General features: G+C 39.6%; 2 protein-coding genes across 2 annotated transcripts; one reads left to right on the top strand and one right to left on the bottom strand.

Annotated features, from left to right (window-relative positions):
* LOC131661716 (linamarin synthase 1-like) lies at positions 1-26,746 on the bottom strand. Its single transcript, XM_058931319.1, has 2 exons — positions 26,091-26,746; positions 1-24,530 (listed from the first exon to the last, which is right to left on the bottom strand). Exons 1-2 carry the CDS (start codon positions 26,599-26,601, stop codon positions 23,590-23,592), a joined length of 1,452 nt encoding a protein of 483 aa, XP_058787302.1. The 5' UTR covers positions 26,602-26,746; the 3' UTR covers positions 1-23,589.
* Positions 5,628-21,486, top strand: LOC131658233 (uncharacterized). Its single transcript, XM_058927549.1, has 3 exons — positions 5,628-6,450; positions 6,544-6,972; positions 21,425-21,486. The coding sequence occupies exons 1-3, from the start codon at positions 5,628-5,630 to the stop codon at positions 21,484-21,486; spliced, it is 1,314 nt and encodes a 437-aa protein (XP_058783532.1).
* Positions 26,747-27,238: the final 492 nt, after the last annotated feature.

Below are 27,238 nucleotides of genomic sequence, written 5' to 3'. Positions count from 1 at the left end.
TTTGGGTTTCGGGTGCGGGTTTCACACTACCCAAACCCGCACCCGAAATATCAGATGACACCCGAATCCAAACCCAGTCAACTCGGGCTTTCACCCGTTGACTCAGGTTCGGGTGCGGGTGGACCCCGCGGGTTTGAGTCTGCTTGCCATCCCTAGAAATAGGCATTTCTTGCAAACTTTCAATTTCGACGTATGGACCTTTTAATGTCCTTATACTCATGACGTCATAGTCATGATGAGTCATAGTAAGGTCGTAAGTTGTGCAACCACCTGCACCACCTATCACGTCTTCACATGTGCCCCACTATCTTTTTGTCATTTAATTTTGCAGAAGCACAATCGGTGATCCTTCCCTCTATAAGTAACTCACTTGAAACACTTTCTTCAAATTTCTGCAACTCTCAGTCATCAAACTCTCCCTACTTTCTTCTCCAAACAAACCGAAAACTTCAGTTTACAAAATCTCTCAACAATGGCTTCAAGTGATTCAAAAGCTCGAAAGCAACAACAAATGGAAGAAGTTTCTCAGCCTATCTTGAAGATTTCTCGGTCAGCATTGGTAGGGAATCAAGAGTTTATACCAGAGCCCCCTTGTCATACCCCAAATTTGTCCTACCCTTATTCATCTGGCTTATAATTCACATGCATACACCATTTAGGTCATAATACAACTCATGCATTCATATCATTGGTATTAATCAGAGACTAGCAATGGATATCTTTTATGGCAGAGGACTTCCTACCAAATGTGTGGATCTGAGGTGTAATCATGTGGCTCTATGTTCATTAAAGTCCTCCTGGATTGGGGTGTCTCTCTGCTTCAAATCAGGGCATTGATTGAAGAGTGCAAACTTGCAAACCGTCTGGTTCTTTAAATCAAGGATTCTTTGACCAAAGTCAACCAGTTGACTTTCTGGTCAACATTTAATCATGGATGGCTTCTATGTGTGGGAAACTTCTCATGCTGACCTTGTGGAGGTGTTTGTGTGACTGGAATTGATTGGAGGGGGTTTAATCAGGAATTTCATCAATAGTCGGAAAAATCAGAACAGTTGACTTTTGGGTCAAAATCAGAAGAATTACTCAAATATTGACTTTTGGTGGAAAATCGGTCAAGAAAAGTCAAAGAATGGATAAAATCAGGAGTTTGACAAAAGTTGCCAAAAATAGAGAAAAATCAAAAATGGAAAGTTTTCATACTTAGAAAAATTTTGGCCTTTAAAAGCTTGATGATCAGCCTACTTCACAGCATAATTACACGTGGCAAATGACATTTTCTGGAAAAGTTCCCAACATCAAAGTTGTTCCTCTCATGGAGGAGAACAACTTTGTAGTTGGACACTTTTTCATTTGATTCTTGGTTGAAGAGTTATTGAAGTTTTAAGTTGAAGTTTTTCATCTGAATCAAGTCATAAAGCTGGGCAAATATCTGGACACGCGTAAGCATTATGTCAAACACATGGCGTGCCATATTGGAATCAATTTCTTGAGCTATACAGATGTTCTATGAACCCAAACTTGGTATGGTTCTACTCTCCTCCGTGCCCTTTACACAATAAAACAAGAATTAATCCATTTGGATGAGTATTGAACCAAGTATGAGTCTTCAAAGTCGTGCCCTCGCAAAGCTCATATCACACATTCAGTCAAGCCAGGATTCCAGGTCACGCTCGTCATTATAACAAACACGTGGTGGGCGGAGTTTGGATTTGATTTTCAGATTCCACGAGTTCCCATATGGACCAAACTTGATTCTAAGTCACTCCCTGCAATACCCTCTTTCAAACAAGCCGCGGGGTGCTCCAAATGGATGTATATTGGGCAAGATATGGATCCTCAAAGTCTTGTTCTAGCCATGTCATGTTTCCCTAAGAACAGTATCTAGGTCCAAGTCATACGCGCGTAGGCCCATGCAATATACATACACCATCACCTTACTACAAGGCCATGCACAATGCTACACTGTAGCTCACCCACACTATAACTCCCATACACCTCATGCACCATATAAAAACAAAAACTCTTCACAACTCACAGACGCTCGGATTCTCTCACTTTCAAAAAACCCTCTCCTCACTTTCTCCCCTCCCTCTCTCGGTTCTCTCTTCTCATCCTCCTTCAAAGTTTGTTACAAATTGTAACAAACTTCAACCACCATAACCACCACTTTCCACTTCCATAACCAACCTTCACCAACAACCTCCATTCTCCACCAACTTCAACAACCTCCATAACCACACTCTCAACCTTCTACGATCATCATCATCACTTTCAGCATTCTCCATTAGACTTCATCACCTCATTATCAATCCTGAAGACGCGAGGGTCATCACTACCAAACGCTGTCAAGATTCACGAATCTCCATCATTCTAGTGCATACCGCAAGATCTCCGAAATGAGTTTACCGTGAAGACCAACGCCAAGGACCTACGGCAATTGCATCATCATAATCCCAAGCCTAAGATCACAAAGTCTTCTGGAGTTTTCATTCAAGATCTTGAAGGTAAGCTCTCTCAGATTCTCTTAGGAGTAACATCATGTATGCATCTGTGTGTTGAAAGTATATGAAAGTCTCGTGATTTTTGGATGTGATTCATCTTATGCCAAATGCCTACTATTTGCACGTTTAATCGTATGCTTGATCTCTGCGCAACATGAGGATTAGCGTGACGTAGAAATCTTTCGCTTCCATGAAGTTTCGTAAATTAGCGTTTTGCAAAACCTTTCGGTTTGATGAATAGACATAGAATCAATGCAAAAGAATGGCAGATTTGGACTCAGTGGTAAGAACCGAGTCGATTGGTGGCCGCGACTTTAATTTCTGGGCAGTTTCATGTATCTCCGGCGAGAGGAGAGTTGGGGAAGACGACCGGAATAGTGAATTCCGGCGTCTGCATGTTTTCACGTTCACTTCTATTTCGCTGAGGTGGCGCCACACCATTGGATCACTCCCCTTTTTGTCTTGGTGCGTTTTATCTTAAATGATTGGCAGGTAACGTGTCGCAGTGTGATTGGTTCAGCTTTGTTTTTGTTTGCTAGTCACTTAAAACACAATTGACCAATTGATTTCTTCTCCTGAGCTATGCATGTCACGTTTTATTACATGAATAATATTGCAACCACATGATAATGACAAAAAATGGAATAATGCTGAGTAATGCAAGTGGAATATAATAAAAGGATAATTGAAGAAGAGTGTGTTTGGGCCACACGCTCTGGGCCTTGCCCGTTTCTGGATGACACTCCCTCACTGCTAATACACCACCACGCTCTGGATTGGGCCCTGGGCGCCCTTGAGATCCACACCCCACTGATTAGGCCCAGTTTCTGCCTCATAACTAATTTTAGTTCATAAGAAATTGCTATCACACCCCCCTGCCTGTTTAGATTTCATATCTTTGCCTTCTTTTAACTTTTAGCTCATAATTCTTTTTTTACTCAAATAAAAAACCAATAAAAATTTGTTTTAGATATTTTAGGGTGTGTAAATAATTGTCACGATTTTTGTTATATTTTTTAATTGTTTTTAGTCCTTTTAATAAACTTCTTCTTTACGATATGTTTGAAGTACTTCCTTGTAAATAAATTCTCTAATAGAATTAGGAACTTTTTTTTAGTCTCGTTTTTTTGTATAGAATTAATAGATGTATGTGTGCTTGTGAATATCGATTGTTTGTTATAGTTCTCAATTTTATTTGTCGCATATTGATTTTCTTTTACCTATTCCATGTATAGTTTTTTGTTGTTAATAAATTGTATAGTTTATCATTTTAATTCCCTTGTATAGACAACTTAGACTAGATTTAGAAATAGTTCCCCTCTTGCATTCTTTTCCCTTTCGACTTTTAAAATACTTAATAAATATCGATGAAGATCATACCGTTACTATATTTCATAGTAGGAAAGAAATGATTGGGGTGTAGGCCCCGATGTATGTTCTTTCCTACTTAGCGGAGAAGAAATGGTTGAAGTGTGAAGCTTCGACGTATTTCTTAACCGTTGTTTAGAGAAACGATCGTGGTGTAGGCCTCGATGTGCATTCTCTAAATATTCACAAAAAAACTCTTTTTGTATCTCCTTTACTTAGCGGAGAAGAAATGATTGAGGTGTGAAACCTCGATGTATTTCTTAACCGTTATTTAGAGAAACGATTGTGGCGTAGGCCTCGATGTGCGTTCTCTAAATATGCAAAACAAAACTCTTTTTGGTATGATCTAAGTCACAAATTAAATCCCCTTAAAAAACACCAACCAAAAACACTTCAAAAAACCTAATAAATGTTCAGACTTAAAACAAAAGTGAGGAAGTGATGCGAGACCTTGTAGTGGGTTCTCGTCATCATGGAATTACCCTTAAAAGATACAAACCAATCTCTTTTTCTCCTTTCTAAGGGCAAGTTATCTCCGCTCCATTGCATCCTAGGCTGTCCCCTTGTGCAAGAGCGTGAGCGTTAACGCCGCCCAACTAAAAAACACAAAAACAAACAGAAAATCTTTAGCCGAGCTACGGTAACTCTGATTCCTGAAAAGGATACGTAGGCAGCGGGGTAGGGCCCGTGCGAGTACAATTCTTTATTTTCCCTACATTTTGCATTCATTTCGCATTTAGACATAGACATAGATACACACCCTTTAGATAGAAACAAACGTAGGTGGATACCATCGAGTACGATGGGCGTGAGGGGTGCTAATACCTTCCCCTTGCGTAACCGACTCCCGTACCTTGATTCTCTGGTCGAAAGACCCTGTTCCTTCCTTTGTTAGGTTTTCTGATATTCCTTTCCCTTATGGGATAAATATATTGGTGGCGACTCTGTTCATTTTTCGCGAGCGTGCGACAGCTGGCGACTCTGCTGGGGATGTTGCTAGACCTGTTGCTGGTCCATCCTTAGCGAGTCGATCCTAGCCTGCGTTTGTTTGTTTATTTACTGGGTGTTTATTTGTTTATGTCTATACCTTGTATATATGTTTGCATGTTTATTTTTCTGCTTGCATATCATGTTTATTTCTGTTTGCACATCATGCATATGGATTATATTCTGTGTTCCTTGGGGTCTTCTGTTCTGTTTTGCAGGTTGGGTGGGATGTTCTATGAGGTAAAAGGTCCATTACCCAGACCGAGCATACACTTAGTTTAGCGTGGATAGTTATGTTGGCTCTCGTGGCGCTTGGCACGTAGAGTTGGCATAACATACCACAACCAGGAGAGAACTCGGTGGGGCGATCTCTGTCCGGCATGCTTATGGCCGTAGGCAGGCGCTCTCATTGTTTGTTCGAAATTCCTGGCGACCATTAGGGACCACTTGTCCGTGTCTAGGTTCACCTGTGAGTGGGGAGGGATATACATGACAGGTACCGTTGGTGACTATTGTTCTTATGGCTGTGTGGCACCTATGCCGAACCTTTGACCTTATGACATGTGATTCTGCTCAAAGACGACACAACAACTCTCTCATATTGGGGGAACCTCCATTGCATCATTTTCATCATGGCATATTTATTTTCAAAAAAAAAAAAAGAAAAAGAAAAGATGTAATAAAAAAGAAAAAAGAAAAAAAGAAAATAGTATTATTTCTCATATGCATGCCATTTTTCAGGGTATCCGAGGTTATTACTTTTCACCCAGGATGGCTAACAACGTGACCGCTACCAGAGAAGCTACAAGGCGTACTCACACTTACAGTTTCCATCGCGAAGGCTTGATTCAGTTGGGGCAATTGGGTGGATTGATCACTGGTCCTAATAAAACTGTGTTCACTGAGAATTATGGAAACATCTTGACTCTTTTGGACTCACACGTCGACGAATGGGGTTTATCTACTCTTCTCCAGTTCTATGATCCTGACTTGCGTTGTTTCACCTTCTCAGGCTATCAGTTAGCTCCCACTCTCGAGGAGTACTCTTACTTTCTCAATATCAAGGTTCAACACAAGGTTCCTTTCGTTTGTGTCCCAGAGAAACCTGATTTGGACAACATTGCCAACGCTCTTTATTTGAGCATAGAAGACGTCCTTGGGAATTGGAAGAAGAATGGTAACACCCATGGTTTCTATATGAGTTTCTTGGTTGAGAAGGCCCAGGAGTTGGCCAACAAAAAGATGTGGGAGGCTTTCAACGCCCTTCTGGCCGTTTTGATCTATGGGATCGTGATGTTCCCTAACATTCACAAGTTCGTTGATCTGGCCGCTATATGTCTTTTCGTGGATAAGAATCCGATCCCTACTTTGCTAGCCGATACGTACTATTCCATTCACTCTCGATATGGGAAAGGAGGAGCCATAAGAAATTGTTTGCCGTTGTTATACACCTGGTTTAAGTCCCACTTACCTACAAGTGGTCCTTTCATTACTTCTACTCAGAAATGGCCTCAAAGGATCATGGGGCTTACCGGAAATGACATTGTCTGGTGTCCCACTGGAATGGACGTGGAGAAAGTTATAACTAGCTGTGGTACTTTTGACAACGTTCCTCTCATAGGAACAAAAGGTGTTATCAATTATAATCCTAAGCTAGCGTTGCGTCAGTTGGGTTTTGCACTTGAAGACAAGCCTTTGGACAAAGAGATATTCGAATCCGTTTGCTTTGAAAAGGGAACCAATCCAAAGGGTCTAGAAAAAGTGAAGAGTGCCTGGAATAGCATCCATACAGATGATCAGATTTCTCTAGGTGAAAAGAATGCCGTTGCCAAACAAGCCTACACAGATTGGGTTGAAAATAGAGTTAAAGATCGCCTGTTGCCTTTCCCGAAGGTTAACCCATTGTACGAGCAACCACCTAAGATTCCAATTGCCACTATGCCTGCTGAGAATCGTACCCAGGTAGATTTGGAGTGCACCCAATTGCACGAAAAGAAGTCAGATGCGCAACCGAAACATTGTCTTGTGGATCAGAAAAGAGTTGAGTTGACATACGAAGCCAAAATGCTGAAGGGAGGATCTTCCAGAGTTCAAAAGAGGGCTAGAACCGAAAAAGGTGAAAAAGATACTACTGTTATTGTTGAGGATCACCAGAAAATCCTAAAAAGGGCCATGAAAGAGGCAGAAGAGAAACTCAAGCGAGAGTACCGAGAAGACTTGAAAGCTTATAAGCTCAAGATAGAAAAGGATGCTAGAGTTGAAGTGAAGAATCTGAAAAAGAAACTGGAAGAAGAGACCACTAAAAGAATGGCAATTGAGACTCAACTGAAAGGAAGTCACCTCCGTAATACTCGACTAACAGAAGAAAATGCCAAGCTCAGAGATCGAATGATGGAGGACATATCTGAGAAAGATTATCTCCCAGAATGCAAAGGATGTGATGAACTCAGGGAGTGCTGCAAGAAGCTAGATGGGCATTTGTTTCGCAAAGATGAGGTGATCCAAAGCCTCCTTAAAGGAAGAGATCGAGAAGCAACCAAGAAACTGTTTAATGAAACTAAGAAGTGGAGCGATGAGCACTTCAGACAAGGAGGACCTCTGTTTTATATTCAGATGGATTGATGTTTAAGTCTGTATGTTTCGACCACCCCCAGACTTGTTGGATGGGGTCTTTTATTTCCCTTGTTGAACTATCTTGTTGATGTATGGCCTGCCCAAGTTTAAATTTCTGTTATGAATAAAAAAGAACTAGTTTCTCTTGATACTTATCTTTTGTCACATTGTTAGCTATTCTGGATCAATATTAAATCTTGGATACTCTGAAAATGGCACATCACGTCATACGCACACATGCACTCATACATTCACATTATCACATTGCATTTTTCAGGTTATTGTACAAGAAACTAATTGGGGTCCCTTACAGCGACAGATTTCTTTCCCGACGACGAAGCTGGCTTTCTTACATCCTTACCGTACCCGGAGCAACGAGAGAATCATGGAACAATTTGAACAGAATCAGGCTGCCCTCCGTAGGGATATGGATGTTATGGGGGAAAGAATGGCCCAACTTATGGAGACTCTCCATGTCGTTGTTCAAGGACAGGATGAACTCAGAAAGAGTGTCGCTAGTTTGGTCAAAGATACTCCTACCAATTCTGCTGACGGAGGGGTGAAAACTAAAGAGACTCCTATTAATGAGACACTGAAGGTAGTGGACGACCACCATGAGGTTATTGATCTTGAACACGATCTTACTGCTGAGTTGACTGAGACCGCTAAGATGTACCAAGCTCTTGAAGAACGCCTTAAGGCTGTTGAGGTTGCTAAAACTTCGAGCTTTAACACTGCTGCTATGTGCTTGGTACCTGGGATTGTTATTCCCCCGAAGTTCAAGGTGCCAGATTTTGATAAGTACAAGGGAGTTACCTGCCCAGAGACTCACATTCGTTCCTACTGCCGTAAGATGGCCGCTCACGCTGAGAACGAACCTCTGCTTATGCATTTCTTCCAGGATAGTCTCACTGGAGCCCCGTTGGAGTGGTATATGAAACTCGAGAGATCTAATGTCAGTACTTGGGGAGAACTTGTTGATGCCTTCTTAAAACAATACCACTACAATACTGCTATGGCTCCTAGCCGTGCCCAGCTGCAAAATATGTCACAGAAATCTGAAGAGTCTTTTAAGGAATACGCCCAGAGGTGGCGTGAACTTGCTGCTCGAGTCCAACCTCCTTTATTGGACCGAGAGTTGATTGATCTGTTTATGGGGACTCTGAAAGGGCCGTATCTTCAGCACATGGTTAGTAATACTTCTCCTTCTTTTTCGGATGTGGTCATCATTAGTGAGAGGGTTGAGAACTGTGTCAAAGCTGGTACCATTCAAGGTGTTACTAATCCTAGCAACTCAAGTGGTAATGGTAAGAAGCCGTATTCTGGGTTTGTGAAGAAGAAGGAAGGTGAGACTAGCACCGCTTCTGTTGACCAAGGCCGAGCTCCTGCATATTCTGCTGTTCCACCTCCTTATTATCTGATGCCTTATGCTGTTCCTAGCCCATATGTCCCTCAGGCATATGCTGCTGCTCTTCCACAACCATGGACGGCACCTCAACAGCCTTTCGTACCACAACAACAAGCTGCTGCTCCTCAGAATCGTCAACAGAACCCTAGGCCTCAAGGTCAAAGGGGCCCACAAAGAACAAGATTCCAAGATAGGCGTATCGATCCGGTTCCGATGTCATATGCTCAGCTTCTCCCTCAGTTGCTTGCTGGTCAATTGGTACAACTCCGTGAACTTGGACCCCCGCCTAGTCCTCTCCCTCCCGGTTATGATGTTAATGCTCGATGTGAATTTCATTCAGGGGCTCCAGGCCATACTATTGAAAAGTGTAGAGCATTCAAATTGAAGGTTCAGGACCTCCTTGACGACAAGCTTATCTCATTCGCCCCCACTGGTCCCAATGTGCAGAATAATCCTATGCCTCCTCATGCTGGTACGACCAATGCTATTGAGTTATGTGATGATCAGATCCTGGTAAATGATGTTAATGAGGTTAGGATGCCGCTAGCAGTTGTCAGAGAGTATCTTATGCAACAAAAGGTTTTGTGTGAACTACATGACTACTGTTTGCAATGTTCTTCTAATCCTGAGGAGTGCACTAGGTTGAGAGAAGAAATCCAGGAATTAATGGATGAAGGTGTTCTTAGAGTGGAAAGGGTCGTTCCTGTCAAAGATGTGGCTACTTTAGAGATCCCTTACTACCCTGCTGAGATATCAAAGACTCAGGACACTTCTTTGGTCATTCATGCTCCGAGTACTCCTTTGGTCATTCAGGCTCCGAGGACTCCGTTGGTTATTCAGGTTCCAAATGTTCCTTCGACTCCTTCAACCTCGTCTCTTGTTCCCTCTCCTGTGAATGATTCTAAGGCTGTTCCTTGGAGTTATAATGCCGTGTATATTCGAGGGAAGAAGTTTGACTGTCCTCCAGTGGGTACTTCGAGTATCACAAATATTACTGGCACTAGTGGCATTACCCGTAGTGGTAGGATCTTCGTTGCCCCTCCTCCGCCTCCTAAAGAGACCAACAAAGAGGCTAGTACACAAGCAAAAGGAAAGCAAGTTGCTGTTGATCCTCCTGTAACACGTAATGCCCAAGATGCCGAACAACTCTTGAAAATCATTAAGAAAAGTGATTACAAAGTGATTGACCAACTTGATCAGACCCAAGCCAAGATCTCCATCTTGTCTCTCTTGGTACATTCTGAAGCTCATCGTGATGCTCTGATGAAAGTTCTGGCTTCCGCTCACGTGACTCAAGACATTACCGTGCCTCAGTTTGAAGGGGTTGTGACCAACATTGCTGCTGGTAATTGTTTGGGTTTTTCTGATGATGAGCTTCCACCTGAGGGTAGAGCACACAACAAAGCGTTGCATATCTCCGTCAAGTGTCTGGATGCTGTGTTGTCTCGAGTTCTGATTGATACCGGTTCTTCTCTTAATGTGATGCCCAAGGCCACTTTGTTTAAGCTGAGTATGGATGGGATTATGATGAGACCATGCACTATGAGTGTTAGAGCATTTGATGGTTCTAGAAGGTCTGTAGAAGGAGAAATTGACCTGCCTGTCTTGATTGGTCCTCACATGTTCTATATTGCCTTCTATGTCATGGATATAAGTCCTTCATACACTTGCCTCTTGGGTCGTCCTTGGATCCATGCTGCTGGGGCTGTGACATCTACCCTCCATCAGTGTTTGAAATTTGTTGTGAATGACAAGATTGTTGTGATCACTGGTGAGGAGGATTTGATAGTCAATAATCTGGCATCATACCGTTATGTTGAAGTGGAGGGAGAGATACAAGAGACACCTTTTCAGGCCTTAGAGATTGTGTCAGTTGACAAACTCCCTGTGGTCGAGAATAAGAAGGAACTCGGAGCGCCCCTCTCGTCTTTAAATGATGCTAAGGCTTTCTTAGAAGCTGGTACTCCCCATAGTGCCTGGGGCAAGCTGATTGACGTTCAAGAGAAGCGAGACAAGTATGGCCTTGGATATCAACCATCCTCTTCTACTCAGCTCAGCATAATTCCTGGAAAGAAGGTGATTCCCCCCATTTCTCAAGTGTTCGTCAGTGCAAGCACCAGTTCTGGAAGTCAGGTTCTCGCCGTGGATGATGATGATGAAGAAGATCTCTCCAGATTCATTTGCCATGCTGCGCCTGGACAAGAACTCAACAATTGGACTATCTTGGACGTCCCCAGAGTCACTTTTATGGAGATGTAATTTTCTTGTTTCGATAAGTCATATGCTTCGCCCTAAGCATTTTGACCGCTTGTACAAAGAAGGGCCCCCATGTTGTTTCAATTTGTTTAATATTGAATGAAAATCATATCTTCGCATGCAATTACTGTTCCATTTCTTTCATTTTTGTTTTTTTACTTTAAAAACTTTTTCAAAAATGGCAAAGCTTTTCTTTTCCCTTTTCTTTTTATGTGTTGCATTCTAAGGCATAAATCATCCATCGTGCAGATCTGGCTCGAATTCCATCAAAAATGATAATGTTACAGTTCCACGTCGTAATATCCTTGAGAATCCAATTGACCAAGCTGATGAGGATAGTGGGGAAGACTGTGAAGTCCCCGAGGAATTGGCAAGACTTTTGAGACAAGAAGAGAAATCTATTCAGCCACATCAGGAAGCCATAGAAATCATCAACCTCGGTACAGAAGAAGCAAAGAGAGAAGTCAAGATAGGTGCCGCTTTAGAAAGTGATGTAAAAAGAAGGTTGATTGAGTTGCTTCGAGAGTATGTTGATATCTTCGCCTGGTCATATGAAGACATGCCTGGTTTAGACACGGATATAGTTATGCACAGGCTACCTCTCAAACCAGAATGTCCGCCGGTAAAACAAAAACCACGAAGAACTCGACCTGATATGGCTTTGAAAATCAAGGAAGAAGTTGAAAAACAGTTGAAGGCTGGTTTCCTATCTGTGTGTGAGTATCCTCCTTGGATTGCAAACATAGTACCCGTTCCTAAGAAGGACGGAAAGGTACGCATGTGTGTTGACTACCGAGATTTGAATAGGGCAAGTCCGAAGGATGATTTCCCTCTGCCTCATATTGATGTGCTAGTCGACAACACTGCTCAGTATTCGGTGTTCTCCTTCATGGATGGTTTTTCTGGCTATAATCAAATAAAGATGGCTCCTGAGGATATGACCAAGACTACGTTTACCACTCCGTGGGGTACGTATTGTTATAAGGTGATGCCTTTTGGTCTTAAGAATGCTGGTGCAACATATCAACGAGCTATGGTGACCCTTTTCCATGATATGATCCATAAAGAAATTGAGGTGTACGTCGATGATATGATTGCAAAATCCCAAACTGAGGAGGAACACTTGGTATATCTTGAGAAACTGTTTGCTCGGTTGCGTAAATTCAAGTTGAGGCTTAATCCAAACAAGTGCACTTTTGGAGTGCGATCTGGAAAGTTACTTGGATTCATTGTGAGCCAACGAGGGATTGAGGTCGACCCTGATAAAGTAAGAGCAATACAGAACATGCCAGCACCGAAGAATGAAAAAGAAGCTCGAGGGTTCCTTGGAAGATTGAATTACATAGCCAGGTTCATTTCTCATCTCACTGACACTTGTGAACCCATCTTCAAACTGCTGCGCAAAAATCAAGATATCCGTTGGGATGATCGTTGTCAGGAAGCCTTCGAAAAGATCAAGCAGTATCTCCAAGAGCCACCAATTCTCATGCCTCCGGTTCCTGGGAGGCCGCTTCTTATGTACTTAACTATGCTTGAAGGATCTATGGGGTGTGTGCTGGGCCAACATGACGAGTCCGGTCGAAAAGAGTGCGCCATTTATTACCTGAGCAAAAAGTTTACCGATTGTGAATCCCGCTACTCACTACTCGAGAAAACTTGTTGTGCTTTGGTATGGGCTGCTCGCCGACTGAGACAGTATATGCTGACCCACACCACTCTATTGATCTCCAAAATGGACCCGATAAAGTACATCTTTGAAAAACCGGCCCTTACAGGAAGGCTAGCCCGGTGGCAAATGCTTTTATCAGAATATGATATCCAGTATGTCACACAGAAGGCCATCAAAGGAAGTGTCCTTGCAGATCATCTTGCTCATCAGCCATTAGAAGAGTATCAGTCAATGAAGTTTGACTTTCCTGATGAAGATATCATGAAACTGGATGATAATGAGGGACCCGAACCAGGAGAGCGATGGACTCTCACGTTCGACGGTGCATCAAATGCTATGGGCCATGGTATTGGGGCAGTTTTGACTTCTCCTCGTCAAACTCACATCCCTTTCACAGCCAGAATATGCTTTGATTGCACAAACAATGTCGCAGAGTACGAAGCTTGCATAATGGGCCTCGAAGCAGCCATTGATATGAGGATCAAGATCCTTGAGGTTTATGGGGATTCTGCATTGGTCATACATCAAGTAAGAGGTGATTGGGAAACACGACACCCCAATTTAGTTCCTTACAAGGACTATATTTTGGAGTTGTTGCCCGCTTTTGAGGAAATCACTTTCAATCACATCCCCCGAGAGGAAAATCAATTGGCAGATGCTTTGGCTACTTTGGCGGCTATGTTCAGAGTTAGCTCCCCTAAAGAAGTGCCAGACATAACGATCCTCCGTTACAAAGAGCCTGCCCATGTGTTCCCTGCTCATTGTCTCACTACTGAAGATGTGTATGATGAAAAGCCATGGTATTACGACATCAAGAGGTATGTTGAGAAGCAAGAGTATCCCGAAGATGCTACGATTGGTGATAAGCGAACGCTTCGAAGGTTAGCATCCAAATTCTTCTTGTCAGGAGACGTCCTGTACAAAAGAAACTATGATTCAGTTTTGCTCAGATGCGTGGATAGACACGAAGCAGAATTGATCATGCGGGAAATTCATGAAGGATCTTTTGGAACTCATTCCAATGGACATTCTATGGCCAAAAAGATCTTGCGAGCAGGATATTATTGGATGACGATTGAAAGTGATTGTTATGTGTATGTGAAGAAATGTCACAAATGCCAAGTGTATGCTGACAGAATTCATGTCCCTCCAACTCCTCTGAACGTTCTGACATCACCTTGGCCTTTTGCTATGTGGGGCATAGACATGATTGGGCGCATAGAGCCACAAGCTTCAAATGGGCACAGATTTATTCTTGTTGCTATCGACTACTTCACCAAATGGGTTGAAGCTGCTTCTTACAAGAACGTAACCAAGCAAGTCGTTACCCGCTTCATCAAGAAAGAGATCATATGCCGATATGGGGTTCCAAACAAGATCATCACTGATAATGGGTCCAATCTTAATAACAAGATGATGGCAGAGTTGTGCGAAGAGTTCAAGATTGAACACCACAATTCATCACCCTATCGGCCAAAGATGAATGGCGCAGTCGAGGCTGCTAACAAGAATATAAAGAAGATCGTCCAGAAGATGGTCAGAACGTATAAGGACTGGCATGAAATGTTACCGTTTGCTTTGCATGGCTATAGAACTTCGGTTCGTACTTCAACTGGGGCAACTCCCTTCTCTCTTGTTTACGGTATGGAGGCCGTACTACCTGTCGAAGTGGAAATCCCTTCGTTGAGAGTCTTGATGGACGCCAAACTCGATGAAACAGAATGGGTTCAAACGAGGCTTGATCATCTCAATCTAATTGAGGAGAAACGCTTATCTGCTATCTGCCATGGCCAGTTGTACCAAAAGAGGATCAAGAAAGCGTATGACAAGAAGATTCGGCCTCGAGAATTCCACACAGGTGACCTAGTCGTAAGGAAGATCTTGCCAATTCACACTGATCCAAGGGGCAAATGGACCCCCAACTATGAGGGACCATACATTGTGAAGAAAGCATTTTCAGGTGGTGCTTTAATCCTGACAAAGATGGATGGGGAAGACGTTCCACTCCCGGTCAATTCAGACTCAGTCAAAAAATACTACGCATAAAAGACCCGCTAGGTCGACGTACCTAGGCAAAAATAAGGGCATCCCGGCAAACCAAAAGGGTTTGGGCAAAAATTAGGGATAAAACAAAAAAGAGAAGAATAACCCGCTAAGTTGAAAACCCGAAAGGGCGACTTAGGCAAAAAGGGGCATCCCGCTGGATTGAAAACCCGAAAGGGCGATCCAGGCAAAAGTTAGGGATCAAAAGCGAGAGGCTGCAGTCTGAATATCCTTCACAAAAACCACTATACGCCCTTGGCAGAACGGACAGATCAATCCAACCACTACCCTTCTGAAGCAAAGCATTGAGAGGATCGAAGATATGGGAATTGTAGCAATATCAGTTTTAATGGAAACTCGAGCATTTCTCTTTGCCATTTTGCTTTTTGCATTTTATTTTCCTTTCGCAACTACCTCATTTAGGAGTTGCTTCCTTGTACAGAAGCCTATTCACAGGCATTCCATCAATAAAATGATCTTTTGATAAGAAGTGTTCTTTCCTGCTTTTCATTTTTTCGCATGCGAGGTGTGATTTAATTCGTTATTAAACATTGCATTGAAAACATGGGGAATAATAATCACAAAATCAAAACGAAACATGATGTTACATAAACATAAAAGTGCTCTAAGGGGCACCATTTGCGTCCAAACGTTGTTTTCCGTGCAGGTTGCAGGTTCTAGTCGTCATCTTGGCTTACGACATGCCACAAAGGTCGTCATCATCCCGCGTGAAAGTTCAAGCGCATAACTCATCAGTACTGGTAAGCATGAAGCACCTGAAAAGGTCCATATCCCTCTTCCATATGACAGACGAAGAGTGGTCTCTCAAAACCCACGTTTCCCCAAGCAGTATAAGATGTAAGGAAAGTCGAGCAAAGTCACTTCCTCCCCAACAGAGTTATGCTCTAATCCTCCACACAGTTGCCAATCATCTTTGGCACTATGAGGTCTTCAACACCCACCCACAATGGCGTCTCAAGATCACAAGCAACGGACCCCAATGATCCTACTCCTCTGTCCCACCAAGGGCCTTTATTTGGCACTCTCTGCATATAGAATCCATTGCATATAGCATTGCATCCTCGAAAGCGTAGCATATCCATTACAGTGGATCATTACGCCATAAAAACTCAAACATTCATACGGAGCATAAGCCAGATAATACAAATCCGCACCCAGTCAAGACAATAATACATCCCCACACAAAAGGTTGTCCTTACAAATTCCGATTGATATCTGCTACTACATTTCAAATCTCTCCCAACCACGGTGCCGATGCGAGGTATCTTCAATCTCTGATGAGCGTCTAACACAACGTCTTCTTTTTTCCCTCGATGTCGAGTTGATGTTGAGTCATAAGATCGCCACGAGATCTTATTCCTTTCCAAAGTGTGGAAAATCGCACGAGATTTTCTTTCGATGTTGAGTCATAAGATCGCCACGAGATCTTATTCCTTTCCAAAGTGTGGAAAATCGCACGAGATTTTCTTTCGATGTTGAGTCATAAGATCGCCACGAGATCTTATTCCCTCTTCCTCTGTTGACAAGTTGACCGCCACGAGACTTTCTTTCGATGTTGAGTCATAAGATCGCCACGAGATCTTATTCCTTTCCAAATTGTGGAAAATCGCACGAGATTTTCTTTCGATGTTGAGTCATAAGATCGCCACGAGATCTTTTCCCTACCTCTCCTGTTGTCGAGTCGATGTTGAGTCGTAGATCGCACGAGATCTTTTCCTTTCAATCCTGAAGATCGTACGAGGTCTTCTCCTAATGATGAGTCATAGATCGCACGAGGTCTGTTTCCTTTCTGTCTTGAAGATCGTACGAGGTCTTCTCCTAATGTCGAGTCGTAGATCGCACGAGATCTATTTCCTTTCAGTCATCGTTTCATCTAACATTTCTTTTGAGAACCTTGTATTGGCACCTTGGCTACGTTACAAGCTACCACTATTCAAACCCATTACTCACTGCAAATATTCTCACCAAAAAAAAGCAAATTCTCTTTCCCCAGCAGATATCAAAATAAAAATAAGAATGACACTCACACCATCTTTTCTTCAGGACAAATTTCAGGTCTTGATATTTAATCTTCTTCTACCTATAATGTTCGAAAGGCTAACGCCAATCTCACCTTCAGGTTTAAGACGATTAAATAGGGGCAGCTGTCATACCCCAAATTTGTCCTACCCTTATTCATCTGGCTTATAATTCACATGCATACACCATTTAGGTCATAATACAACTCATGCATTCATATCATTGGTATTAATCAGAGACTAGCAATGGATATCTTTTATGGCAGAGGACTTCCTACCAAATGTGTGGATCTGAGGTGTAATCATGTGGCTCTATGTTCATTAAAGTCCTCCTGGATTGGGGTGTCTCTCTGCTTCAAATCAGGGCATTGATTGAAGAGTGCAAACTTGCAAACCGTCTGGTTCTTTAAATCAAGGATTCTTTGACCAAAGTCAACCAGTTGACTTTCTGGTCAACATTTAATCATGGATGGCTTCTATGTGTGGGAAACTTCTCATGCTGACCTTGTGGAGGTGTTTGTGTGACTGGAATTGATTGGAGGGGGTTTAATCAGGAATTTCATCAATAGTCGGAAAAATCAGAACAGTTGACTTTTGGGTCAAAATCAGAAGAATTACTCAAATATTGACTTTTGGTGGAAAATCGGTCAAGAAAAGTCAAAGAATGGATAAAATCAGGAGTTTGACAAAAGTTGCCAAAAATAGAGAAAAATCAAAAATGGAAAGTTTTCATACTTAGAAAAATTTTGGCCTTTAAAAGCTTGATGATCAGCCTACTTCACAGCATAATTACACGTGGCAAATGACATTTTCTGGAAAAGTTCCCAACATCAAAGTTGTTCCTCTCATGGAGGAGAACAACTTTGTAGTTGGACACTTTTTCATTTGATTCTTGGTTGAAGAGTTATTGAAGTTTTAAGTTGAAGTTTTTCATCTGAATCAAGTCATAAAGCTGGGCAAATATCTGGACACGCGTAAGCATTATGTCAAACACATGGCGTGCCATATTGGAATCAATTTCTTGAGCTATACAGATGTTCTATGAACCCAAACTTGGTATGGTTCTACTCTCCTCCGTGCCCTTTACACAATAAAACAAGAATTAATCCATTTGGATGAGTATTGAACCAAGTATGAGTCTTCAAAGTCGTGCCCTCGCAAAGCTCATATCACACATTCAGTCAAGCCAGGATTCCAGGTCACGCTCGTCATTATAACAAACACGTGGTGGGCGGAGTTTGGATTTGATTTTCAGATTCCACGAGTTCCCATATGGACCAAACTTGATTCTAAGTCACTCCCTGCAATACCCTCTTTCAAACAAGCCGCGGGGTGCTCCAAATGGATGTATATTGGGCAAGATATGGATCCTCAAAGTCTTGTTCTAGCCATGTCATGTTTCCCTAAGAACAGTATCTAGGTCCAAGTCATACGCGCGTAGGCCCATGCAATATACATACACCATCACCTTACTACAAGGCCATGCACAATGCTACACTGTAGCTCACCCACACTATAACTCCCATACACCTCATGCACCATATAAAAACAAAAACTCTTCACAACTCACAGACGCTCGGATTCTCTCACTTTCAAAAAACCCTCTCCTCACTTTCTCCCCTCCCTCTCTCGGTTCTCTCTTCTCATCCTCCTTCAAAGTTTGTTACAAATTGTAACAAACTTCAACCACCATAACCACCACTTTCCACTTCCATAACCAACCTTCACCAACAACCTCCATTCTCCACCAACTTCAACAACCTCCATAACCACACTCTCAACCTTCTACGATCATCATCATCACTTTCAGCATTCTCCATTAGACTTCATCACCTCATTGTCAATCCTGAAGACGCGAGGGTCATCACTACCAAACGCTGTCAAGATTCACGAATCTCCATCATTCTAGTGCATACCGCAAGATCTCCGAAATGAGTTTACCGTGAAGACCAACGCCAAGGACCTACGGCAATTGCATCATCATAATCCCAAGCCTAAGATCACAAAGTCTTCTGGAGTTTTCATTCAAGATCTTGAAGGTAAGCTCTCTCAGATTCTCTTAGGAGTAACATCATGTATGCATCTGTGTGTTGAAAGTATATGAAAGTCTCGTGATTTTTGGATGTGATTCATCTTATGCCAAATGCCTACTATTTGCACGTTTAATCGTATGCTTGATCTCTGCGCAACATGAGGATTAGCGTGACGTAGAAATCTTTCGCTTCCATGAAGTTTCGTAAATTAGCGTTTTGCAAAACCTTTCGGTTTGATGAATAGACATAGAATCAATGCAAAAGAATGGCAGATTTGGACTCAGTGGTAAGAACCGAGTCGATTGGTGGCCGCGACTTTAATTTCTGGGCAGTTTCATGTATCTCCGGCGAGAGGAGAGTTGGGGAAGACGACCGGAATAGTGAATTCCGGCGTCTGCATGTTTTCACGTTCACTTCTATTTCGCTGAGGTGGCGCCACACCATTGGATCACTCCCCTTTTTGTCTTGGTGCGTTTTATCTTAAATGATTGGCAGGTAACGTGTCGCAGTGTGATTGGTTCAGCTTTGTTTTTGTTTGCTAGTCACTTAAAACACAATTGACCAATTGATTTCTTCTCCTGAGCTATGCATGTCACGTTTTATTACATGAATAATATTGCAACCACATGATAATGACAAAAAATGGAATAATGCTGAGTAATGCAAGTGGAATATAATAAAAGGATAATTGAAGAAGAGTGTGTTTGGGCCACACGCTCTGGGCCTTGCCCGTTTCTGGATGACACTCCCTCACTGCTAATACACCACCACGCTCTAGATTGGGCCCTGGGCGCCCTTGAGATCCACACCCCACTGATTAGGCCCAGTTTCTGCCTCATAACTAATTTTAGTTCATAAGAAATTGCTATCACACCCCCCTGCCTGTTTAGATTTCATATCTTTGCCTTCTTTTAACTTTTAGCTCATAATTCTTTTTTTACTCAAATAAAAAACCAATAAAAATTTGTTTTAGATATTTTAGGGTGTGTAAATAATTGTCACGATTTTTGTTATATTTTTTAATTGTTTTTAGTCCTTTTAATAAACTTCTTCTTTACGATATGTTTGAAGTACTTCCTTGTAAATAAATTCTCTAATAGAATTAGGAACTTTTTTTTAGTCTCGTTTTTTGTATAGAATTAATAGATGTATGTGTGCTTGTGAATATCGATTGTTTGTTATAGTTCTCAATTTTATTTGTCGCATATTGATTTTCTTTTACCTATTCCATGTATAGTTTTTTGTTGTTAATAAATTGTATAGTTTATCATTTTAATTCCCTTGTATAGACAACTTAGACTAGATTTAGAAATAGTTCCCCTCTTGCATTCTTTTCCCTTTCGACTTTTAAAATACTTAATAAATATCGATGAAGATCATACCGTTACTATATTTCATAGTAGGAAAGAAATGATTGGGGTGTAGGCCCCGATGTATGTTCTTTCCTACTTAGCGGAGAAGAAATGGTTGAAGTGTGAAGCTTCGACGTATTTCTTAACCGTTGTTTAGAGAAACGATCGTGGTGTAGGCCTCGATGTGCATTCTCTAAATATTCACAAAAAAACTCTTTTTGTATCTCCTTTACTTAGCGGAGAAGAAATGATTGAGGTGTGAAACCTCGATGTATTTCTTAACCGTTATTTAGAGAAACGATTGTGGCGTAGGCCTCGATGTGCGTTCTCTAAATATGCAAAACAAAACTCTTTTTGGTATGATCTAAGTCACAAATTAAATCCCCTTAAAAAACACCAACCAAAAACACTTCAAAAAACCTAATAAATGTTCAGACTTAAAACAAAAGTGAGGAAGTGATGCGAGACCTTGTAGTGGGTTCTCGTCATCATGGAATTACCCTTAAAAGATACAAACCAATCTCTTTTTCTCCTTTCTAAGGGCAAGTTATCTCCGCTCCATTGCATCCTAGGCTGTCCCCTTGTGCAAGAGCGTGAGCGTTAACGCCGCCCAACTAAAAAACACAAAAACAAACAGAAAATTTTTAGCCGAGCTACGGTAACTCTGATTCCTGAAAAGGATACGTAGGCAGCGGGGTAGGGCCCGTGCGAGTACAATTCTTTATTTTCCCTACATTTTGCATTCATTTCGCATTTAGACATAGACATAGATACACACCCTTTAGATAGAAACAAACGTAGGTGGATACCATCGAGTACGATGGGCGTGAGGGGTGCTAATACCTTCCCCTTGCGTAACCGACTCCCGTACCTTGATTCTCTGGTCGAAAGACCCTGTTCCTTCCTTTGTTAGGTTTTCTGATATTCCTTTCCCTTATGGGATAAATATATTGGTGGCGACTCTGTTCATTTTTCGCGAGCGTGCGACACCCCTCTTCTTGAGGAAAAAAGAAGAATCTATGCTTCTTAAGTACTCATCCCCTTCACCATTTCTGGAGAAACTCATACGTTTATGGGTCCAATTTCTGACCCCTAACGTAGATGTTAATCTTTTTTCTGTGTATTTTCCTACGTATCATATGACTATGCCTTTAGCTAGTAAGAAAACACTAGATGATAAGGGAAAACCTGTAATTGCTAGAACTCATAAAACCTAGAAAAATCAAGCGAAGTCTTTGACTGAAGCTTCGATTATGCATGAAACTCTGAATTTATAATATATGACTAACACTCTTAAAGCGTTCCGATCTATACCATTAGCGAAGGACCTTGAGTCTTATTATGCTTGGTCGGAAAAGGTTTACAAGATAAAGTCTCAATTTTGGAAAGAATTAGGGATTTATGACCTTATTAAACTGTCAAACACTTGACTAGAGTATAGCCAACATATGGTCGTAACCTCTTTGTACTTCTGGGATGCTTGCCACAATACTTTCCATCTTCCATGCGGAATGGTAACCCTTACTCTCTCCGATATTGCTGCCATTACTAGACTTCGTCCAACAGGAGAAGAATTCGACCCTAACTACATCATACATGGATGAAGACACCATAAAATTTGGTGAAGGCAAAGCCACCTATACTTCGTATATCGCCAAACACCATAACAAGGTCAGTGATGAAGTTTCAGATGAGAGCATATTGTATTTATAGCTCTTTGGCCGTCGAGGTGCATATTTTTCTCGAGGTCTCTTCAAGTAGCAAAGAGGTATCTTTCCATGGCCAACTAACTACACTCTAGACAAAAACTTGCTTTAAGCTAAATGATTCTTGTTTACCTCTACGAATCTCTGGGTGAATCAGTAGATCTCCTTAAAACATACGAAGCAAGAAGTAGATTACTCTTCGCAGGCCCTTTCTGGTTACTTTAATTTTGGTTAAACGCCACATTCGAATCTTCATTGCCCAAGAAAAACCATGTTAACGAGGAAGATAAGGCTATCAAGAACAGATCCGTTGAAGGGACGAGGTTGGCGCTCTTAACGCCTCAGGACGAAGGAGGGAGTTTTCCATAATCTTTCACCTCATTCATGATGATGTTCGCGAAGAGGTATAACTTCACTCCATCAATGGCTCCATTTGCTGATAGAGCTCGAGAAGCGATGAGGCATATGATACCAGCATATCCTACCATAGCAACTAACCAACATAGACCCCAACATCACACCACCAAAGCACCCAAACATACATCACCAAATCACCTAACCAGCACATGCCTACCAAACACCAAGACAACCATTGCTTCGTTTCCAAAACGAATCAATGTCCTAATTTAATCGACCAGCCCGCCCACCCGTAACCCAACCAACACGACCAAACTACGATGACATGGGCACCAAACTCGATTACGAAAACACTTCCCAATATAGCTGGCAAGATATGCTTGATTTGATGGATAAAACTAATATCTCAAGAACCTCGCACCAAGTACCTCAAGTGAATCCTAGGAGGCATCAAACACCTCAAGGGAATTGTGGGAAGCCTCAAGGACAAAGGGTAGCATTGGAGTGTTGAACCAGTGGTCGTTATTATTAAGCGGGTCGTTAAAATATGTTTACAAATTTTACCATGTAATTCTATTTAAATAAAATAATATTAGTATTTAGTTTTTTATTTCCCAATTTAGTTATTTTTAATTGTAAATTTAATTTTTTTAAAAAAGTCAATACACATAGGCGCCTCCTCTTTGGCGTACAACATATGCCCCTGGTCCATTGGTGCCTTGGTGGTGCATATGCCTGTGCCACGGACGCCTGTATGCTTTTTTTAGTGCCTGCGCCATTGCAATTGGCGCCTCCTCTTTGTTTCAATTTTTTGTTTGAAACATGAGTATTTTGGTTAATTGTATGGTATTTTAATTGAAAAATATGGTTATTTTAAAAAGAAATCTCATGATCCATTCAATCACAAATACAGTCAAGTAATTCATCATAATTAGTGTTTAATAACAATTTACCATAATATAATTTATTTATAATTAATAATGTCAATTCATATTTGACTAATTAAATAATCTAACAATTAGAATTTTTTAAACCAAATTCATAGTCAAAACACGATAAATGATAAATAAAGTAACAACAGTTATAAAATTACATTAATCTTAGTCAAAACATGAACCACCATATGTTTTTGAAACTATGATTGAATTGTAACATTGTGAGAAAAAAAACACTAACTCCCAACACTTATACAATATACCATCAATTCAAAATATGTAGATGACAATATATATAATAGCATACCAATTATAATAGCACTCAAATAACACTATTATGAAGAACCTTTTTGATTAACTTATGGAAATTATTGTATGAAGATCCCCCTAAATCAGTAGTTTCTGCAACTTTCTTCTTCCACTTTAAGCTCATTTGTCTCATTTCTCTTCCATTTTCTCCTTCTATCATTTCTATCACAAGTTTTGTCACCTCTTCCCTTTTCACGTCATGGTTAATTTCTGTCCCTATTTTCCAAGTGTTGCATAAATACCTACAATTTGTTGGTTGCTCCCCAAAGGAAGGCCAACAAATAGTAGGGACGCCATAGGAAATAGTCTCAAGTGTTGAATTCCAACCACAATGAGTTAGGAACCCTCCAATTGATGGGTGACCAAGCACTTGATCTTGAAGGCACCAATTAGTTATGTGGCCTCTATCTTTAATCTCTTCTAGAACCTCTTGTGGCAAAGTGGCGGTTTCACCCATTACTATATCTTGCCTCATTATCCATAAAAATGGTAACTTACTATTTGCTATTCCCCAAACAAACTCTTTTAAGTGAAGATCAGTCATAACTGTTATACTTCCAAAATTAATGTATAGTACTGAGTTAGGTTCCCATTTATGCAACCATTTAAGGCAATCTACGTCACTTTTCCAAAAACTTGACCCACTTGCTTTAAAACCATTTTCATTATGAGGAAAATGCCTATCAAGCATGTGAATTGGTCCAATGCTATATATATTTGGGTTTTTGGCCCTAAGGGCGTGAAGAGAATCTTCTTCCAATTCTTCGTATGTGTTAATGATGATTGTTGATGATCTCAAACAATTTTGTGCTTCAGAACTCAAGGAATCAAACATAATATCATTTAAATTAGTGACTCTCATGAAGCTGGGAAGGTCTTTTAACCTGATATCTTTCATTCCTGATATCCAATCTAAGCTTCTTTCCAAGGTGCCATCCCCAATAAAATTTTCATCTAGTTTGACAAAAATAAATTACTGAAGTTTCACCATGTGAATATTGAAAGAGTGTCATTTGTTAGTAGTTCTATATTTCTTTCAAGAAAAATTACACTTACCTTCCACCTCACATAGGGTATATTAAAATGATACTAACACCCAGGGGCGGATCCACCCCTAAGTGAGAGGATTCACTTGTACCCCTTAGAATCTAAACTTTTACACCAACAATGCCACCTTTTCTAAAGCTTGAACCCCGTGGAATTTATACTTTGCACCATGCCTTTGTGACAAAGTATATATCCATTGTTTGCTTTTTATAGACTAGAAAACTTGCGATGTATGTTATTTTTAGTTTAAACTTTTTTATTATATTTATTATTATTACTAAAATTAGAATTAGAATTAAAACTATTACTACTACTGAAATTAGAAATTAAATTAAAACGATTAATGTATTGACTAAAAATAACTTAGTTACTAACATAATAATTGTTGTTCTAACATACAATTCATATTGTTTAACATTTATTTTCTAATTTTTTTACAAGTGTTAGATTTTGACCTTTTAGAATTGTTTTTTTATTTGATAATATTTCATTGACATGAAAAAAAAATTAATGAAATAATAAAAAAATGAATTCATTAATATTATAAAACAATTTATAATATAGTACAATTTTTTTCTTTAAAATAATATATAATATAAAATGGAAGGATTATTTAACTTTAACAATTCTTAGCATATATCCACTTTTAGGTTTAACTTTTAAAATCTTTATATAATGGATATATTTTTGGATGAGAATAGTTGTCAGAAAAGGATACATAAAATAAAATAAAGTAAAATGTTATTTATACACTATATTTGTATTTCACAAATATGTGAACTATGTTTTTATATTATTTTAAATTTTTAATATATATTTCTTTAAAACTATTTTGGTTAATAAAATATTAAAATTTGATTAATACAATTTAAAGTTTGATTAACATATATTTTAACATAAAAAAATTAATATATATACAGTTTAGACTTTGGTTAATATAATTCATAACTTGGTTAATGAGTTCTTAAATATAAAAAAATTAAATAGTAAAATAAAGTTGATTAATAAAGTATAAAAGTTGATTAATACATTTATAATTTAGTTAGAACAAGGCTAATAGTATGTATTTTATTGGTTGATAAAATAGTGAAAGTGGTTAATGAAATATAAAAAAATAATTGATTAATTATGTATATTTTTGTAGTTAATACAATTGTGAAGTTAGTTAATGACACAACCATATATTTGTGTTGTAAAATAAATTTTAAAATAAATAGTTTAATTTTTTTATAAATTAATGTTAAATAAAAATACTCAATCCTTATATATTTTTATAATTAACTAATTTATTGTGAATTCTAATAAAAATTAAAATTAAAACTTTTTTCCTCATATTATTAAGTAGCTTATTTACACAAATTTTAAAAAATATTTAATACTTGATGAAATAACTTAAATATATTTTTTTTATAAGCAAAGATTAAAAATATTAAGAAAACCAACTTAGAGAAGAGATAAAAGTTTTACCTTTGAATGGAAGAATTCCTCTTTTTACAAGTTCATCATATTGCAAATATCCAAGGAGGCCACAAGCAGAAGCTGTCCAAAACTGTAGCTCTTGAATGCCTAATTCTTTTGCTACTCTTCCAGCAAACCCTAAAGTGCCATCAGCAATTATGCAAGTAACTGGATGTGGTGATGAAGTGTTGAGCTTAATCACAAGCTCCTTGGATGGACCATAACAGTTTTTCCTAATTGAGTCACGCAATTTTGGAATATCTTGTGTTGCATCTTTATCTGATTCTGGTAAACCATCAGGTATGGTCTCAAATTGAAAATCTGGGAGACCTTTCACAAACTCTTCTCCAAGAGATTTTATCAATCGTTTGTGGTTGAATTCAGTGTTGACAAAGGTTATGTGGAAACCATTGCAACGGAAGAGTTTGGCTAACTGCATTGAGGGACTCACATGACCCTGTGCTGGAAATGGTACAAATAGAGCATGAGGCTTTTGGGTATGATTAGGAGTAGAATCCATATAGTTTTTTTTGATATTTTTGAAGTTTAGATATCAATTATTTTAGCACTATAGCTAGTATGAGATCGAAAGACTTGAACAATGGCGTTAGTTTAGCTCTCCCTTTCTTTTCTTGTCTATATAATAAATGAATTGGATAAGTAAATGAATTGGATGGATCTGGTTTAGCTCCATGTGCTTATGTTATTTTATAAATAAATAATTAAATAAATTTATATTTTTTTAATAAGCAATTGGATTAAAAGAGAGTAATTTTTTAATTTATTTTAATTTTAATTTTGTTTTTAATTGGATTCATGGGGCGGTTGAGATTATGAAGGAGAGAAAAAATTCTTGATTTATTTTTTAATTAATTAAAATTTTGTGATCGATTGTGTGTAAGACAATTTCTTATATCCGTGTCCACCTAAGAATTTTTCATAAATGAGTACTAAGAGCATCTCCAATAGAAAAAATATTTTTAATTGTTTATGTCATACTTTGTGGCTCCAAAATGGCACATTGCATCTAAGAAGTCCATAAGCAATTTTTATCAATTCTATTTCAATGGTGATTATAAATAAGCAATTTAAAATTGACCCATCAATTTATATTATTTTATTTATATTAGAAAAATAATTTTTTATGTGTGAAAATT

The sequence above is a fragment of the Vicia villosa genome, linkage group LG3 (assembly GCF_029867415.1).
Source record: "Vicia villosa cultivar HV-30 ecotype Madison, WI linkage group LG3, Vvil1.0, whole genome shotgun sequence".
NCBI classification, from domain to species: domain Eukaryota; kingdom Viridiplantae; phylum Streptophyta; class Magnoliopsida; order Fabales; family Fabaceae; genus Vicia; species Vicia villosa.
The sequence above is the reverse complement of the archived record's forward strand: the minus strand, read 5'-3'. Positions and strand labels throughout refer to the sequence as shown.